Genomic DNA, 19,681 nt, shown 5'->3' on the forward strand with positions numbered 1-19,681 from the left:
TATCTGGGGATTTGGGGGGTGGAGCCAGGAGCAAGGGTGTGACAAACATGATTGAACTTCAGAGAGAGTTCTGGCTGTCATATTTTAAAGGGACCATACTTATTTTAAATGCCTTCTTCCCATGGGAAATAATGGAGGATAGGGGCATCTTCTTTGGGGGCTCACAGAACTGGACCCCCTGGTCCAATCTTTTTGACATTTGAGGAGAGGCACCAGATACTGTGCTGAAAATTTGGTGCCTCTATCTCAAAAAACAGCCCCTCCAGAGCCTCAGATATCCATAGATTGATTCTCAATTATACTCTATGGATATTAGTCTCCATAGGAAATAATGGAGTGCCCAGTAGGCATTCAAATCCCACCCCTTTCTGATAACCCTGATGTGGGGGAGGGCCTCCAAACTGGGCTTTCTTGCCCCCAACTGAGGATTGGCAACCCTAGTATGGTTAGTACAGCCACAAAATGGCTGCCACAAAACAGTTGCCTCTTGAGGCAAAGTAGCCACGAAATGGCTACCGCAGCTTACCTTCAGTCACACAGAGAAGGTCCTTGTGCTTTGGCAGTTGCTGCACAGCCAATCCAAGGTCCATTCATAAGCCTTACTGGGCAAAAGCCTCACCTGGCCCTGCCCACTTTCTAAGCACACTTGGGTATGAGGAAAAGTGCCAGCAGGTTGTCATGGAGCTCACGGGTACCAGGTTGGGGACCCCTGGTCTAGTAGATGTCGTTCTTACCGGCTTTGGTTGATAAAATCATTTAGAGTGGACCCCATCTTCTCCTCTGATGCAAGCTCAGAAACCTTGATCAGATCCTTCACTTGTTCTAAACCTTCTTCCTAAGAAGAAAGATTAGTTATGCAAACGACATTAAAAAGCCACTGAACACAGAGGTGCCTGAAATGGCTGCAATTAATAGAGGAAAAAGGCTAATCAGTATGAGTGGTAAACAGTAATTGGTACCAACTGATGGCATGTATGATTCATTTTTAACTGAGGAGTGAACTCACTAGTTCCTTGGTTCACTGTAGAGTCAAACAATTCATTTTAATTAACTGGGAAGATGCCAGGGGAAAGCGTATCCACTGCTAATTGGTAAACAATCTATATCTTTTCTCCCTGATTTTTGACAGGGACCATATTTTGAAATGAATAAGGGTCAAGAAAGGTTATCCACATTGGCACTGCCCACTGATTCCCTCCTACGCAGGCTAAGAAGAGTTCGAGTCTCTTCAATTTCCCCAGTGTGAACAACAAGAACGGCTTGGGCAGAATCCTCCCCTCACTGATACAGATAATGTGTGAGATAAACCCTTAAATCAAGTCATTGAAGGAGTAACCCAGCGTAAATGATGGCAGCAACTAATTCCCATCAGGACAAATTCATTGATTTCCGGTTACTGGTAAAAAAGAAAGAAAGAATGCCCAGAATCCTAAAGCCAGCGTGGTGTAGCGGTTAGTTGCATCGTAATCTACCTTAAGTTTCTGTAAGATAGAGAGGTGGTTAGAAAATGTTTTAAATAAATAAATATTAAATAAAATAGCAGGAGTAGGACCTGGGAGACTCAGCGTCAGCTCTTTGTTCCTTAGGTAACCTTGGGCTAGACAGTCTCTCTCTCAGCCTAATCAACCTTACAGGGATGTTGTGAAGGCAAAATGGGAGAATGAACAATGTACAGCCTCCCCAGCATCTTGGAGGGGGGGGGGGCGTGCTAAACATGCAATAGGCAAAGAGAGCAGAAACTAAATGGAAGGCACTCATAACTGAATCATCGGACATTTTATTCTCATGTGAGGTTGTTGAGCTTTCATTATTCTGCATAGCTCAGTAATAGGGTGTCTGCTTAGTGTGAGGCCCCATGGCGCAAGGTGGTAAAGCAGCAGTACTGCAGTACTGTGATCTGAACTCTCTGCTCACGACGACCTGAGTTCTATCCCAGCGAAAGCTGGTTCAGGTAGCCGGCCCAAGGTTGACTCAGCCTTCCATCCTTCTGAGGTCGGTAAAATGAGTACCCAACTTGCTGGGGGGGAAGTGTAAAAGACTGGGGAAGGTAATGGCAAACCACCCCGTAAAAAGTCTGCCGTGAAAACGTTGTGAAAGCAACGTCACCTCAGAGTTGGAAACGACTGGTGCTTGCACAGGGGACCTTTCCTTTCCTTTCCTTAGTGTGCAGAAGGTCCCAGGTTTAATCCTCCTCCTTGTCAGCTACAGAAACTTCTGCAAGAAAGCTAGGAAGGACTTTGATATGAGGTCATGGAACACTGCCACTGATCAGAGCAGACAATATTGACCTAGATAGACCAACAGCCTCGCTAAGGTAGCTTCATACATCTAAACCAGGGGTGGCCAAACTTGCTTGATGTAAGAGCCACATAGAATAAATGTCAGATGTTTGAGAGCCAGAAGGAAGGAAGGAGATAGATGGGGGAGGGAGAGGTGGAAAGAAAGTAATTTTAAGTTCAAATGCATTCTCCAAGCCAGCTGACCAGGGTGGGGGGCTTCAAGAGCCATGCAATATGAGCCTTAGTTTGGCCACCCCAATCTAAACACTTACTACAATATGTGTCGTACTGGAAGAGGGCTCAGGAGTAAAGCATCTGCTTTTGTTTGGTATTTAAAACATATAGCAGAACAGAAGAAAAACGCAGCACAATAAAGCTTACTAATTACTTAGGAAAAACGGCACTGGGGGTTCAAAACAATAAACATCCTGCCTAGCTCTCTCTAATCTACATCTTGTCTCTGCGATGGCTAAAACTCTTGTGTGTGGCCCAGGCAAGAGTTAGAACAAAAGTAGTAAGTTTTCTAAGCCTCCACCCCGGAACATTCTAAAATCTATTGATTAGCCAATAGACAATTCCAATACCAACTCATTATGCATATTGTCACCTACACTCCGGCGGGAGATACATGCAGATTTCTCTATTGGCCCTAAGCTAGGAAATTAGCTTGTGCAAGTAAGCATGTTAATTCTTTCATGGCATCAGGAAAGGAACTTGCTCACATATCCCAACAGCTTTGCATGTAGATGGCCCCATGTTCAGTCTCCAGCATCTCCGGTTGAAGAGATGTTAAGTAGGAGTTGTCGGGAAAGCCCTCCCTCTGCCTGGTACCTTGGAGAGCTGCTGCCAGCCAGAGCAGACAATACCAAACTAGAGGGCTCAACTTCATAAGCTTCATATCAGGGCTCACTTTCTAGCAGGAGCTCCTTTGCATACCAGGCCACTCTCCCTTGATATAGCCAATCCTCCAAGAGTTTACAGTAGGCCCTGTAAGAACAGCTCTGTAAATTCTTGGACAATAGGCTGCATCAGGGGTGTGTGGCCTAATATGCAAAGCAGCTCCTGTTAGAAAGTGAGCCCTGCTTCATATACTCAACAGAAAAGTGAAGGAGAGGCATATGTTACACAGAAGAGCATTGTGGCCAACGTTGAGCATAGCATCACATTACAAAAAAAGGACCAAGGCAAGCACTGGTTTAAAGTCTCAGATATTCAAACGCCCACAGATGTGCAAATGCCCACCCAAAGCTTAGTTTTGTGAGGCTGGTGTCCAAAAGACACATTTGTGTGCTCCTGTATACTTCCCAATGTATAATGCCAATAAAGGTTGTTGTCGACACATTTGTGTGTGTGTGTGTGTGTGTGAGCTCCTCACACTCTGATATTCCAACAGACTTACGAGCAGATCCGCCAGTTTGTCAAGGGTATTAGAAAAATATAACCGAAAGGTCTGGTCACCCCAAGAACTCTTGATATAGACACAGGGCTTCTTCTCATCATAGGGCAGGTAGTTATAATTTCTGTGGAGAAAGGTAAGATGCTGTCAGTAGTCTGGAATTCCTGGGCACAAACTTCTGAAAGGAGGCAAGGTGCACAGTGATATGAATGAAGCATCATTGTGGCCACAGTGAGACCATCTATCTCTCCCAACTCAGAGCAAAGGTTTTGATCCCGCCTACTTTTGAGCTCCCTGCTTTTAGTCTGGTGAGTTTTGCCATCCCCAAGGCTTACTAAACAACATCAGTTGCTTTCGCCACTAAGATAGATTCAGATGGGTAGTTGTGTTGGTTTGAAGCAGCAGAACAAAGTATGGCTCCAGTGGCACCTTTAAGGAGGCCCGTTTGAAGTCAACCATGGATAGGGCCTTTTCAATTACAGCCCCCTGCTGGTCGAACCAGCTACCGGAGGAGGTGAGGGCCTTGCGGAACCTTGGGCAGTTCCGCAGGGCCTGTAAGACGGTCCTCTTCCGGTTGGCATATAACTAACTGGTATTAAAAACTGCAAAGGAAGGCTGTGAGAACAGCACCGAACTGTCAGACTGTTTGTTTCTTGTTTCACTGTTTTAATTATTGTAAATTACTGTATATGCCTTTTAAGATTTATTCATTTTATTGTTTTAGATTTTATGTCGTAAGCCGCCCTGAGCCCGCCTCGGTGGGGAGGGCGGGATATAAATCGGATAAATAAATAAATAAGACCAAGAAAGTTTTATTTTGGATATTAAGCTTTCATGTGCACAAACACTCCTTCAGCTGAAGTATGAGTACACACAAAAGCTAATATCAAGAGCTGGTGTTAAAGGTGCCACTGGACTCAAACTTTGTCCATTTGCCATAAAGTTAAGCTTTCCAAAGGCTGATTTTGCTAGAGGAAAGCAGTCACTTGGCTATGCAGTTTCTCTGTAAGCAGACGGAAATGCCTTATGAATCCTGGATTTCTAGATCAAAGCAAAGCTCCTTTTAAGGTCACAGTCCCTTTGCACTGGGCATTTTCAACTTTTGCTTGACCTCCTCTTGCTAGCAACCTCAGGTTTGGCTCTGCTGCAAATGAGTTAATCTCTATACATTCCTCTGCAGGAGCTGTGCAACGTATCAAGGAGCTGAGAGTTCACAACAGGGCTTAGCTCATATAGAATCATAGAGTTGGAAGGGACCTCCAGGGTCATCTAGTCCAACCCCCTGCACAATGCAGGAAACTCACAAATATCTTCCTCTAATTCACAGGATCTTCATTGCTGTCAGATGACCATCTTGCCTCTGTTTAAAAACCTCCAAGGAAGGAGAGCCCACCACCTCCCGAGGAAGCCTGTTCCACTGAGGAACCGCTCTAACGGTCAGGAAATTCTTCCTAATGTTGAGCCGGAAACTCTTTTGATTTCAAACCCTTGGTTCTGGTCCTACCTCGTGGGGCCACAGAAAACAATTCCACACCATCCTCTATATGACAGCCCTTCAAGTACTTGAAGAGGGTGATCATATCACCTCTCAACCTCTCCAGGCTAAACATCCCCAGCTCCTTCAACCTTTCTTCATAGGATGGTCTCCAGACCCAAATGCGCTATCAAGTTCAAAGGGAGATACTATTTATCCATATAACAGATTTTTCAGAGAGACATAGCAGAAGAAGAAGATGAAGAAGATATTGGATTTATATCCCGCCCTCCACTCCGAAGAGTCTCAGAGCGGCTCACAATCTCCTTTACCTTCCTCCCCCACAACAGACACCCTGTGAGGTGGGTGGGGCTGGAGAGGGCTCTCACAGCAGCTGCCCTTTCAAGGACAACCTCTGCCAGAGCTATGGCTGACCCAAGGCCATTCCAGCAGGTGCAAGTGGAGGAGTGGGGAATCAAACCCGGTTCTCCTAGATAAGAGTCCGCACACTTAACCACTACACCAAACTAGCAATAGGGAAACTCACAGAAATTGTTTTTTAGAATGTATACATTTGATACAAACTTGGGCAAATACTGGAGGGAAGGCAGTATGGTATAAGCTGATCTCACCAGGACCCTGCTTAGGTTCAGTTTTTGGATGGGAAAGCACCAAGGAACGCTCTGCAGAGGAAGGCAATGGCAAACCTCCTCTGCTTCTCACTTGCCTTGGAAGCCTCTTGCTCAGGTCGCTATAAATCAATCATGGCTTGACAGCACATGCATACATATGTAAGACAAACTTCAAAGCAGCTATTACAACTTTCTTTGTTTTCCTTCAGTCAATAGGTCAATAGTGCATGCAGGGAAAGACCCTTCAGACACTTTTTGCATTTTCAGAAGTTGCTTTGAGCACTTTACTAGTACTATGGAGGAGGTAAGAAGAAAAATAAACAGATTCATGAGGTGTTTGGAAGGCTGAATGTGCACATGGCTATATTATTATAATTATTATGCAGCTCCCACGAAAATGACTGCTACATGGCCTTATTTTAAAACATTCTCTTTTTTTACCATTTTTGTTTTTATTGAAGCTTTTGGCTCATAATTTAATACAGAAAATTCTATGAAGGTTTTAATAAACTTCTCTGCTTGACATCTAGAGGTGATTCCTATGCATCTCAAGAATGACTCCGAGAGCTGAACAGCATCTGTTTGACTTTTTAAAATTTGACAAGCCTAGTTTGTTAAGCTGTTTCAGGATTGTCTCAGTTATAAATGGCAGATATTATTCTATCCCTGATAATATGATCTCTCTCTCTTTTAGTATGCAGAAATTCCTTCCTTTGAATTTCCTTCTTTCCAGTTTGGTTAAGTGTGCAGACTCTTATCTGGGGAACTGGGTTCGATTCCCCACTCCTCCACTTGCACCTGCTGGAATGGCCTTGGGTCAGCCATAGCTCTGGCAGGAGTTGTCCTTGAAAGGGCAGCTGCTGTGAGAGCCCTCTCAGCCCCACCCACCTCACAGGGTATCTGTTGTGGGGGAGGAAGATAAAGGAGATTGTGAGCCACTCTGAGACTCTGAGATTCAAAGTGGAGGGCAGGATATAAATCCTTTATCATCTTCTTCTTCCTTCCTTCCTTCCTTTTTCTGCTACAATTTGCAGAGGAGAATTCCCTGCACAATGTGAGATGCCAACTTTGGCTGCAGGCTATAGAAAAAACACTACATGCCATGCTTATGGCCTGCTGTTTTTATTCCAGGGCTTGTCCTGTCAGCAAGATGTTTCCGAAGGCCATTTTCCTTTGTTACTGGCAGTGGGAATGTTTCTCACCTGTTTAACGGCTTCACTTCCAGACTGCTAATTTCTTACCTTCTCTCCCTTCACTAATTAAACTGCATCAGGCACATCAACACACGGTTTTATGTGTGGTCCATAAAATTACTTAGAGGCAGTTCACAAATGGAACGTACAGAGTTTGACTTTATTAATTTCAAGTGACTGGTTGTGTTAGTCTGCAGTACAAAAGCAAGTTTCAAGTCGAGTCATGACCAAGAAGATTGCTGGGGTATAAGCCTTTGAGTGTCAAATCTGCCTTCATCAGTTGTCTGACAAAGGAAGCTTTAACTCTCAAAAGCTTATATCCTTGAAATTGTATTTATCTTTAAGGTGCTAGTAGACTTGTATCTTGTCTTTTTTAGTCGAGGGACACTGGAACTGACTGGCCTAAGTTTGGAGCACTTGAGGGCTCTGTTTTACTTTTACATTTTACGCAGTAGCAAACAGAAGACCAAACTGCATAAGATGCTGGAGTTCCGTGCAGGAGGGACTGACCTCAACTTTCCAGGAAAATTCATAAGAACATAAGAGAAGCCATGTTGGATCAGGCCAATGGCCCATCCAGTCCAACACTCTGTGTCACATAGTGGCCAAAAAATCCAGGTGCCATCAGGAGGTCCATCAGTGGGGCCAAGACACTAGAAGCCCTCCCACTGTGCCCCCCCCCCCCAAAGAACCCAGATTACAAAGAATCACTGCCCCAGACAGAGAGTTCCAACAATACATTGTGGCTAATAGTCACTGATGAACCTCTGCTCTATATGTTGATCCAATCCCCACTTGAAGCTGGCTATGCTTGCAGCTGCCACCACCTCCTGTGGCATTGAATTCCACGTGTTCATCACCCTCTGTGTGAAGAAGACCTCTCTTCCATGTCCAAACCACTATTAAAACCACAGTGTTTTTCCCTATGGGCAGCACTCCATCCTCTGGCAGTGAATTCCTCACATGCCACTGCCTTGTAGAGATGATGCCAGCCTGGAACAAGCAGAGCCATGCTTGGCAGCTCTGCCAGTGTCACAGGGGATGTTTGGCTCAGATCCTTCACCAGCAATGATGACTAATGTCAGTTCACCCATTACCTCCTCCTGACAGCTGGTGGCAGTGCAGGACGAGGCAACAGGTAAGCTGATGCCCATTATCAGTGCTACCCGCAGGGTCTGAGATGAGTGGCCCCTGAAGTGCTAGCTCACAAGGCCACATGGCTTGCTCCTAGGCCATTTTAAGACCCTGGTCCATGTATGGGGCTTTCAGCACTTTAAGAAAAATAGCTGGCAAGGAGGACTCCAGTTTGGAATAGGAACACTACACAGGAGCACTATTTCCCAGCCCAAAATGATCATGCAGGGCTCCTATTGGCTATTTTGCGGAAAAGCATACAGGCCCTGTATCAGTCCTGTGTTTGTCTAATAGATCAAATTGCAAACTCATGAGTTTGTTTAGGGTTGGGAAAACAACATGTAGATTCACTGGGTAATCCCATATTCCAGGGCTGTTCAAGGGGACCCCTCCATATTCATCATTTTTCAGAGCTCTATCATGTTAATAGTTACTGTTGCTCTGCCATAAAAAGTCTTAAAAACTTGAAGTCCTAGAGAAGTCTTAAACACTTCTCCTTTTAGTGAAGGATGTCTTTCAGTCTTTTCTGTACTTTTTCCAACTCTATGTCATCCCCCTCTCTTGTGGTCTCCTGCTGAAATATGAAAAAAAAATTACTTTTTTCTGGAGGCTTTTTAAATTACTTGCTTTCCTTGGTTGTAGTTGCCTGTGATTCACTGCATTTTTGCTCTCTTCAAATGGCTTGCTTTAGATTGCTGCTGCAGTACTTTTAAATTATTTATTATGTATTTATTTAGAATATTTTATGCTGCCTCTTCAGAATCCTGCTTGAGGCAGCTCATGATTAAAAAAACCATTGTATAAAACACAAACCATTAGACATAAGCGGTATAAAAAATATCCATAGAACAGAGCAGATCCTTTAAAAGCTGATAAGAAACCTCTAATTAAAAGCCTGAATACAAAGATGTGTTTCAGCCTGGTGTCTAAATGAAAGTAAAATAAGTGTTAGTTGAGCCTCAAGGGGGAGGATGTTCCAAAGGCATGGTGCCACCACAGGAAAAGACCTGTTTCTAGTTGCAACCCACCTCGTATCTGAGCTGGATGTGAGAAATAGGACTTGAGAGAGACAGAGAGCGGTACCTGAGAAGCAGATCTTAACTGGGGGAGTGGACAATATTGGAGGAGATGGTCCTTCAAGTACGCTGGCCCCAAGCCATTTAGGCCCTTAAAGGTAAGAGCCAGCATTTTAAATTGCGATCAGTAACAGATCAGTAGCCACTGCATATCTTTCAGCACAGTATTGGTATTTTTCAGGTGTTTATTCAGCCAAATTCAGCTAGAAGGTCCCCATAGGGCATAATGGAGCCAAATAAACCTGAATTTCCCAAATATTTACCTGAATCCCAATAAATACCAATACTGGGATTCAGGAATATTCAGGAATCCCAATATTTTTCAAGTCCAATAGACTCAAATCTGGAAAAAAAAACACCCACTCCTAGTTGATATAGGCCCTGTAACCAACTCCTAAGAGTAGTCTGGCCACTGCACTTTGGACCAACTGAAGTTTCCAAGCCATTTTCAAGGGCAGCCCTACGCAAAGCGCATTAAAGTAATCTAACCTGGATTGGATCAGAGCATGGATCACTGAATCCAGTATGCCAGTACAGTGTTTTATTACTGTGGTTTATTACAGTTATGTAACTGACCTGTTTTCTAAGCTTATAAATTATTGATTTGCTTGTCATAATTCACTTGTTTATGAAGGAGTAGGAACATACGGAATCTGTACATCTAATTCTCAATGTGGCCCTAGAATGTGGATCAAAAATCTATACACTAGAGCAAAGTACAGAAAGGAAGAAAGCGTCTACAAATGGGCTAATCAGTTTTCAGGACAGTGTTAAATTTTAAAAGGAAGGGATAAAATATAAAGTTTAAAATGCTGAGATCTCACAATATCCCCTTATGAGCTCCAAGAATGGTGGATGGAAATGCCTTCTTCCTTTCTGTTAAAGTTTAACAGAAAGGAAGAAGGCATTTCCATCCACCATTCTTGGTATCCAGCTCCGCAAAACACCCTACAGACTACAAATTGCAGAAGGTCACAGAACAACCAGCACATTCCAGAGAACAATTAGCACAATCAACAACCATCTTCCTTATCTTCACACCCCTTCCAACCCTCCCAGCAATCAACACAGAACAATGGTCACATTCCACAGCCAGTTTCCTTATCACCACCCTTCTAGGAAGCCCCACCAAACAATGGGTACATTCACAAACCAATTGCCCTCTCACCACAACCCCTCCAGCCTAGAAATAGCAGCTCTCCAGCAGCCCTGGCCTCACTCAATGCACAGCAGCCAAGAAGGTCAGAACACCTGCTCCAGCTGCAACGCCACTGAGGATGTTCTCCGCAGCTGAGAACGAAACGTCTGGAAGAAAAACTTTCTCCAGTAGAACACGGCACTTGAGCCTGAAAGATTCTACAAACCCTAATCAACTTATCTTTTGAAGTAAAAGTACAGGCAAAAAAAAATTATGACACCTTGATTAAAATATGCTGGGATCATTGGGCTGGTTAAAATTGATTTGGGGATCACATCTGGCCTATGGCCTGCCATCTGGCTACTTCCAATACAGACCAGGATCCTACCACGTTTCATAGTCATTTGAATGCTTTACGCAGCTGAAATGGCCACAAGCATCACAAAAGAAAGGGGAAAATGAAAAAGTCCAGACAAGCTGTGTACCCACTTCAAAGTACCAATTTTAAATGAGAAGAAACTTTTAGAATATTGTAATACCCATAAACAGCAATTGCAGATTTGGAAACTGTTCTTCTACCGATGCTCTTTAATATGAATTTCTATCTAGAGAAAAACATAGAAATATGAATTTCTATCTAGAGGAAAACATCAAAAATCAGCAGCAGTCAATTTGCAGGATAATAGCCAGGCTTCCATATTCTCCAGTATTGCCATGAGGGAAAGTAATGACATTTTTGGCTGACAGCTTCCATCCCAGTTGTGAGACTGTTTTAAATAGCCATTTTCTTACCATTTTATTCTCATGAACAATTGATTTGATCTGTGCTTTCTACAGAGTAAAAGCAGAAACAGCATGGCTGTGCTTTGTGAAACTTCAGTTCTAGAAATGAAAGGTCTTCATGGTTCTTAATACAACCACTGGTTAGGAGATCAGGAACATGCCATTAGGAACATGCTTGTGCCCTTCTTTGACCTGCGGGAATAGCCTTCTCCATTCCATGGTCTGCTTTAATAATGAGGTAATGCTACATCTCTGCTAAACATGCTCAACAGTGACTACAATCACCCTTCTGGCTTCCTTCAGATACCACCACGAGCCAATGTGGTACAGTGGTTAGAGATGAGTGGTCAGACAAGGTCCTGGGATACCGAGGTTTGAACTCCCACTCCACCATCTCCAGCTAAAAAGATGAGGTGGTAGCTGACATGAAAGACCTCTACCTGAGATCCTGGAGAGATTCTGCAACTGTGAGTAGACAATATTGGTCCTGATGGACCAGTAGTGTAATTTAGTATAGAGAGCTTCATGTATTAATGTGAAGCTTGCTGAATGGCCTTGGGCCTGTCACACGCTCTCAGTCTATCCTACCTCATGGGGATGTTGTGCAGATAAAATAGAGGAGAGAAGAACAATGTAAGCTACTTTGGTCCCCCACTGGGAAGAAGCCAGAGTATAAATGAAGTGAATATTAATGTGGTCCAGTGCAACTTATATCTCATGTCCATTGCAACTGGACTGAGTTTCAAACCAGGATTGCTTAATTGTGCTCTGCACAAGAAGAGAACGGCAAGGATACAAGAAGCAAACTACATTCTTGCCCACCACAACAAATGGTGCGTTAGCAAGTCCTTTCAACAATAACGTGTGGAAAAATCCATCCATCAACTCATAAGGGAGCCAGAAAAAAGGAAATTGTAGAAAATGGGATGCTGGACTAGATGGGTGTCAAACTCAAGTTCACCTGGGATGCTAAAAAACCCCTTGGACCAGCCTGTGTGGGTGTCCAAAACTAGTAAATATGGACTTGTGGATCGCCATACTGAAAAGGCTGGAAACCACTGGCCTACTACACTGACTGTCTGTAGCTCTCCAAAGTACCTGGCAGAAGTCTTCCACACTTCTGGTTCTTTCAACTGGAGAAGCCAAGTATCAAACCTGGGACCTTCTGCATGCAAAGCAGATCCTGACTCTGAGCCATGGCTCTTTCTTCATTAGACAAACATAAAGGTACCCTTATCAGTACTTTTATGCTCCCCATCAAGGAAAACCAGCATGGGAGAGAGCCGTAAACCCTTCACCTGTTGCCTTATGATCTTGATCAAAATCTAGCTCCTGCTCAGCTGACCTTTAAGAGAAAAATTAACAATGGCTACTCTGTTCACAGACCTTCCAGAATCCTGCCTCTGTGTCTTCAGCTATCAGTATCCATACTAATCCTATTCATTCCAATGGGACTAATGCTTCTAACTTCATTGAACCATGAATCATACTATGGATGATAGAAGAATGCACAGCTCATCTATCCCATCAAGATATAGGCCAAGTGTCCCCAACATGGTGCCCATGAGTGCCATAGCACCTGCTGATGCCCTTTCTTGTGCCTGCTGAGTATTTCTAGAAAGTGGCCAGGCTAGGTGGGGCTTTTGCCCAGCAACAGTTCTGATTGGCCACTGGTGATCTGATTGGCTGTTGCTTTGGTAGCAAGGATCTTCACTGTGGCAGCCATTTTGTGTCTGTCTCCTTCTCCTGTGACAGAATTCCAAAGGCTGAAACATGTTGGGGGCCCCCGATACAGGCAAAAAATGAGTCAAATGGGAGCAAGAAAATACTGACACTACCCCTATGAAGTGGTCACACCTATTTAGGAACCCCTGCCTATCATACAGAGAATCTGGGTTCTAGAGGTGCAGAACAAAAGCCAGAGGTTGAACAAAAAGTATAAACTTCAGAAACTCCACCTGTTTCCTTCAGTGACCAGAGGCTTCTCGGGGTGTGTGGTAGATACGAGCGGCATTGCAATGTCATGCAAATCTTCTCCTGAACCTTCGTGTAGTAAAGGGGCACTTTCTTCCTCTTCTCCTTCATGGGACTTCTTCTTCCTTCCACCTCCTGGTGACACGCCATCAATTACGTTGCCAAAATTTCCTGGGTGTACAAAAACCAGACTTGTAAGAACATAAGAAGACTCCTGCTGGATCAGACTAACAGTCTATCGAATCCAGCATCCTGTCTTACACAGTGGGCAATCAGTTCCTTTGGAGGGCTAACAATAGGGCACAGAGGCTGAAGCCTTCCCCTGATGTTGCCTTCTGGCTCTGGGATTCAGAGGTTTAGTGCCTCTGAATGTGGAGGTTCCCCACATCTAGTAGCTATTGATAGACTCATCCCATTTTAAAACCATTTATTCCCATGGGCACCACTACTTCCTCTGGGAAAGAAGAAATGGAGTGTGACAATGTTGTGAGTAAGCAATGGAAAAAAGTGGGGTTCTAATTACGTAGGCCTATCCTGCTGAAAAGAGATACAGAGCAGTTTTAAAGGTCTGAGTTTTTTGATGATATTGATGATAATGATATTGGATTTATATCCCGCCCTCCACTCCGAAGAGTCTCAGAGCGGCTCACAATCTCCTTTACCTTCCTCCCCCACAACAGACACCCTGTGAGGTAGGTGGGGCTGGAGAGGGCCCTTTCAAGGACAACCTCTGCCAGAGCTATGGCTGACCCAAGGCCATGCTAGCAGGTGCAAGTGGAGGAGTGGGGAATCAAACCTGGTTCTACCAGATAAGAGTTCGCTCACTTAACCACTACACCAAACTGGCTCTCCAAACTGGCTTTTTGAAGTGTCTGCTTCATTGAATCCAGTCTCTGAGGCCACATCTTGCCTAATTTCTCAGAACTGATTCAAATACATTTTCGGTTCCATATGAGGGTTTCACCTAGCCATTTGGCCTGAACATTACCATAATATAAATGCCTGCAGATGGAGAAAGACAATAGCATTTTGCACATGACTCCATCTTCATCTTCCTAAGCAGCAGAAGATAATTCCAGGAACAGCTGCTTCAGGGCCAGATATTCTTGCAATGAGAGAGCATTAGTAATCCATGGTCTTTCTGCAGGGTCTATCGGCAGACAATGACATGTCTCCTATCTCTTTGGGCAGCAAAGTTTATTTCCTTATTTACAAAAATGTATATCCTGACTTTCTGTCCGATCAAAGCCACCAAGGTGGATGGTTTGAAGCTTTCATCCTGCCTAAGGAAACTTCCCCCCATTTAAGTAGCTCTTCCACCAAAGGAAGAGCCCCGCCTACAGTTACCAACCTCCAGTTGAAGCCCGGTGATCTTCTTGAATTGCAACAGGAATCAGGTGCTGTAGATAAAACAGCTGCTTTGGGAAAGCGGACTATATGGCATTATAGCCTTCTAAGATCCCCCCCCCTCCCCAAGCCCTGCCCTCTCAAGGGTCCACCCCCCAAATGTCTAGATATTTCCCAACCTGGAATTGGCAACCCTAACCTCATCTATTGAGCAGAACCAGGAAAAATGTAACATGGTTAGAGTATGAGAAAGCCAGCACAAGAAATATCACCAGACCACCAACACCGTTTTGCAGGTAGCATTTCCATTACAACCATTTCCAGGAAGTTAGAGAAGATCTGACAGAGCCATCACCGCATATTTACTCTGCTGTTTCTCTGGTCAAACAGAGTTTTTCAGGTTTCTGAAGCTACAAAACATTCAAAACCTGTTTTATCCAATGTGGTGGAACAAAGGAAAATGAGTAAGAACCCCATGGTAAATCATGGCTTTATTTTTCTGTTATTATCTGAAGCAATTGTTATTTATTTTAGTTAGTTCATCTATGAACATGTGAACATATGAAACTGCCTTGTACTGAATCAGACCCTTGGTCCATCAAAGTCAGTATTGTCTACTCAGACTGGCAGTGGCTTTCCAGGGTCTCAAGCTGAGGTTTTTCACGCCTACTTGCCTGGACCCTTTTTTTTAAAGTTGGAGATGCCGGGGATTGAACCTGGGACCTTCTGCTTACCAAGCAGATGCTCTACCACTGAGCCACCATCCCTCCTTAATGCTCCCAATGGGAACCCGAAGTGTCACACATCAGTTTCCTCTCCTCCATTCTAATCTTCACAACAACCCTTGACAGAGTGAGGATTCAAACCTGGGTCCCAGATACTAGTTCAGCACTCTTACCCACTACACCAAACTGGATCTTTATGACCTAACTCCATTATCAATGCTATCCTCACTCACTCCATTATCAATGCTATCCTCATCAAGGCTCGCTGATTATGGGGGTAGGGCTTTTTTGTAGCAGGAACTCCTTTGCATATTAGGCCACACCCCCTTGATGTAGCCAATCCTCCAAGAGCTTACAGGGCTCTTAGTACAGGGCCTGCTGTAAGCCCTTGGAGGATTGGCTACATCAGGGGGGTGTAGGCTAAGATGCAAAGGAGTTCCTGCTACAAAAAAAGCCCTGATGGTAGAGCTTATTTTTGAACAAACTGCAGGCAGAGGGAGCTGGCGAGCTGGCACCAATTCTTGCTGCTGAAGCTTAGCGGCCCATGTAGGGCTGATGGAATTGCTGGGGCTTGGCTCTGTGTTTTCTCAGCCCTCCCTGGCAGTGGCCCATCGGCGACTTTCCCAGTAAATTAAACAACCAATCCACCCTGAACTGTACTGTATTGTAAGGAAATGATTCGGAAAGATGCTTTGCTAATAGGATAGGGAATTGCAGACTATACTACTGTGTACCATCTGTTGCTGTAAGTATGCACCTTCTAGATAATTTCTGCATCTTTTAATGTGTCATACGAAAATGCTTATGCTTTGTTTCAGGAAGTATTTTTCTTCCTTTCTCACAATACAAGGATTCATGGGCACTCAGTGAAATTAATGAACAGTGGGTTTAGAACGTAGCGAGCTATAAATTGAATTTAAAAAACAAAAAGGAAGTACGTCTTCACCAAAAGGGTAATTAACATGAAGAATTCACTACTACATAAGGTGGTGTTGGCTGCAGGCATAGACAGCCTCAAAGAGAAGTTTGGATAACCATATGGAGCAGAGGTCTATCAGTGGCTATTAGCCACAAGGTATAGATAGATGGAACACTCTTACTGATTTCCCACTAGAAGAAGAAGATGATGATATTGGATTTATATCCCGCCCTCCACTCCGAAGAGTCTCAGAGCGGCTCACAATCTCCTTTACCTTCCTCCCCCACAACAGACACCCTGTGAGGTGGGTGGGGCTGGAGAGGGCTCTCACAGCAGCTGCCCTTTCAAGGACAACCTCTGCCAGAGCTATGGCTGACCCAAGGCCATTCCAGCAGGTGCGGTTCTCCCAGATAAGAGTCCGCATACTTTAACCACTACACCAAACACAGTGTCTGCCCTGGGGCTGCAACCAGCTTCGACCTTTTCACATGACAAACAGAAACCTCTAAAAACAAGTTTCTGTCTGCCATACGAAAAAGGTGAAGCTAGTTGCAGCCCCCAGGACGATGTGAAATCCGACGGAACCCACGCGGAGAAGAGGAACTTGAGAGCGGCATAAGGCTAGTGGGAAATCAGACCCTGTCTGGAACAGTGATGCTCTGTCTTCTTGGTGCTTGCGGGGGGCAACAGTGGGAGGGCTTCTGGAGTTCTGACCCTGCTGGTGGACCTCCTGAAGACACCTGGGTTTCGGCCACTGTGTGACACAGTGTTGGACTAGATGGGCCACTGTCCTGATCCAACATGGCTTCTCTTATGTTCTTATGCTCTTAAGTTTGTTTCAGCTCTGTTTCAGATTTCTGCTCATTTTCAAATGTCTGCACTCCCAATTGCATTGCATTGCTTATTGGATGTGCCAGTGACTGATCCCATTGACTTAGCAGTGCAATGCCCCTTGAGTTTCAGTGAGAAAAGTGCATTATAAATAACATAAAATTAAATGCCATCTGTTTCATCAGTGGAGGAAGAAAACACTTTTCGCAGGCCACCTTCCTACACAACCTTTCCCCCTTATACTGTTCTGGCTTTGACACAAAAACAACATCCGAAACAAAACTTTCACGCTGGCAGCAAACGCCAATGGATGCAAAATGTCTGTTTCATAGCCATCCTCACTTAATTGAAGTAAATTGGCTATACTTGTTTATTGCCCAGTAAAAACAAGCTCTATAGGACAGCAGTAATGAAATCAAATGAGCATACTATTTCCAAGGAAATTATCTGAAATTTTAACTTCTGAATGCACGTCGCCTCTGTCAGCTCCCTAGTACAAGGGGAACAGTTGCTTGGATAAGGTCAGGGGATTGCCATCCCATTTTCCCAACAACTAAATATTGCTTTTTTTATGAAGGAAAAAATGTGATTTTCCTACAACAGAAGTACTTCCTGGTAAAGGATTTCTTGATCCCCTGTAACTACTGAAAATACCCTATGTATTTATTACTCAGGAAATGACTGCCTAGAAAGACTTGTAGTAAAAAAACAGAGAATTGGATCTTGCAGACCTATTCTGCATTTGAGACTTGTTACCCCAGCAGAAGACACCTTCCTCTATAGCAGGGGTGGCCAGACTGTGGTTCAAGAGCCACATGTGGTTCTTTCACACATATTGTGTGGCTCTTTAAGCCCCACTGCCCTGTCAGCCAGCTTGAAGAAGGCAATTCTCTCTTTAAATCATTTCTCCAAGCCAAGCCAGCCAGTAGCTTGGAGAATGCATTTAAAGTTGCTTTCTTTCCACATCTCCCTCTCCCATCTATTTGCCTTCCTTTCGGCTCTCAAGCATCTGGCTTTTTTTGTAGCAGAAACTCCTTTGCATATTAGACAACACATCCCTGATGTAGCCAATCCTCCTGGAGCTTACAGAAGGCCCCGTAAGAAGAGCCCTGTACGTTTTTGAAGAATTGGCTACATCAGAGGTGTGTGGCCTAAAATGTAAAGGAGTTTCAGCTACAAAAAAAAGCCCAGGGAGGTGGCTTGACTATATATCAGGTGTTACTGGAATCATGTTGCTCTCTGTCAATAGGTTCTATGAAGAGGTACAATTCAAGAAATATCTGGGGACTTTGGGGATGGAGCCAAGAAATGTTGGGGTGACATTGGGGTGAAGCCAGGAGCAATGTTGTAAGTTGTAACAAGCATAATTGAACTCCAAAGGGAGTTCTGGTCACCACATTTAAAGGGATAGCACACCTTTTAAATGCCTTCCCTCCATTGGAAATAATGAAGGAGAGGGGCATCTTCTTTGCGGGTTCATAGAACTGGACTCAATGGTCCAATGCTTTTGAAACTTGGAAGGTGTTTTAAGGAGATGCATTGGATGCTATGCTGCAAATTTGGTGACTCTATCTCAAAAAACAGCCCCCCCCAGAGCCCCAGCTACCCATGGATCAATTCTCCATTATACCCAGTGGGAATCGGTCTCCATAGGGCATAATGGAGTGCCCAGCAGACATTTCCCTCTCCCCCCACCCCGCTTTCTGATGACCCTGAAGCAGGAGGAGGGCCTCCAAACCATGGGATCCCCTGCCCCCACCTGGGGATTGGGAACCCTAGTTTGCTTTAAAAATGAACTGAGGGTCTGAACTTCATGGCACTTGAATAGCCAAACAAGGCTCCTTGAAGTACATGCTGAAGGGTGCCCTCCATCTCAGAGCCAGTGGTCAAAGTATCCATGAAATGGGACATGACAAGTCTTTTATGCAGAGATCATGGCCCTTTGGAATCCACAGTTCAACTCTTCTCACACCCAGGAGAAGTTTTATATATAGCACTCAAGCTTGCTCTTTATTCTGCAAATACACAAATGAGGTTTTTAGGAATTCAGCCTCTCCCAAGTAAATAAATATTAGACATTGCCTTTGTTTGTCTATGGGGCCTTTCCTTCTATACACAGCTCCTTGAAAAGGAACACCCAGGCAGTTCCATGAACACGCAGAATCTTAATGTAGGGCTGCTCTTTTATATCTAAACCAGAAGGAATATTCCAGGCAGGGCAGGACAATATAATTTGGTGGGGGAAATAGTGGCCTTTTGTAATGACACATTAGATTCCTCCCCCCCCCCCCACCCCGCTTGAAGTTTGCATTCAGTATGCCATCTTCATCTGGTAGATCAGACTAATGTTGACTGAATGCCAATATATCATGTTTTACGGCTTTGTGCTGGCAGAACACTCAGAATTGCTTCCCTGTCTAACAACTAAACAGATATCTTTAATGTGTCTATTACTCTGCATTGGAGGGCACCCTGTCACAGAAAGAGTAGAGCAGAATCAGAAAGCACTTGTTATTACGAACATAAGAGCCCTGCTGGATCAGACCAGTGGCCCATCTAGTCCAGCATCCTGCCTCCCACAATGGCCAACCAGTTCCTCTGGAGGGCCAACAACAGGGCATAGAGGTGCATCCTGGCTCTGAGATTTAGAGGCTTAGTGCCTCTGAATGTGGAGGTTCCCCTCAGCCACCATGGCAAGCAGCCACTGATAGACTGATCCTCCATGAATCTGTCTGATCCCCTTTTAAAGCAGTCTGTGCCTACAGACATCACTACACCCT

At 44.4% G+C, this 19,681-nt stretch overlaps 1 protein-coding gene across 1 annotated transcript in view; it reads right to left on the bottom strand.

Annotated features, from left to right (window-relative positions):
- Positions 1 to 19,681, bottom strand: part of FER1L6 (fer-1 like family member 6) — a 152,581-nt gene that overhangs the window by 61,382 nt on the left and 71,518 nt on the right. The window contains exons 13-15 of the mRNA XM_060243113.1: positions 13,064 to 13,250; positions 3,679 to 3,799; positions 735 to 835 (exon numbers count right to left, since the gene is read on the bottom strand). Coding sequence (XP_060099096.1) covers positions 735 to 835; positions 3,679 to 3,799; positions 13,064 to 13,250 — 409 coding nt within the window. The remainder of the gene's footprint in view (positions 1 to 734; positions 836 to 3,678; positions 3,800 to 13,063; positions 13,251 to 19,681) is intronic.

This window comes from Heteronotia binoei, chromosome 7 (assembly GCF_032191835.1).
Source record: "Heteronotia binoei isolate CCM8104 ecotype False Entrance Well chromosome 7, APGP_CSIRO_Hbin_v1, whole genome shotgun sequence".
Lineage (NCBI taxonomy): Eukaryota > Metazoa > Chordata > Lepidosauria > Squamata > Gekkonidae > Heteronotia > Heteronotia binoei.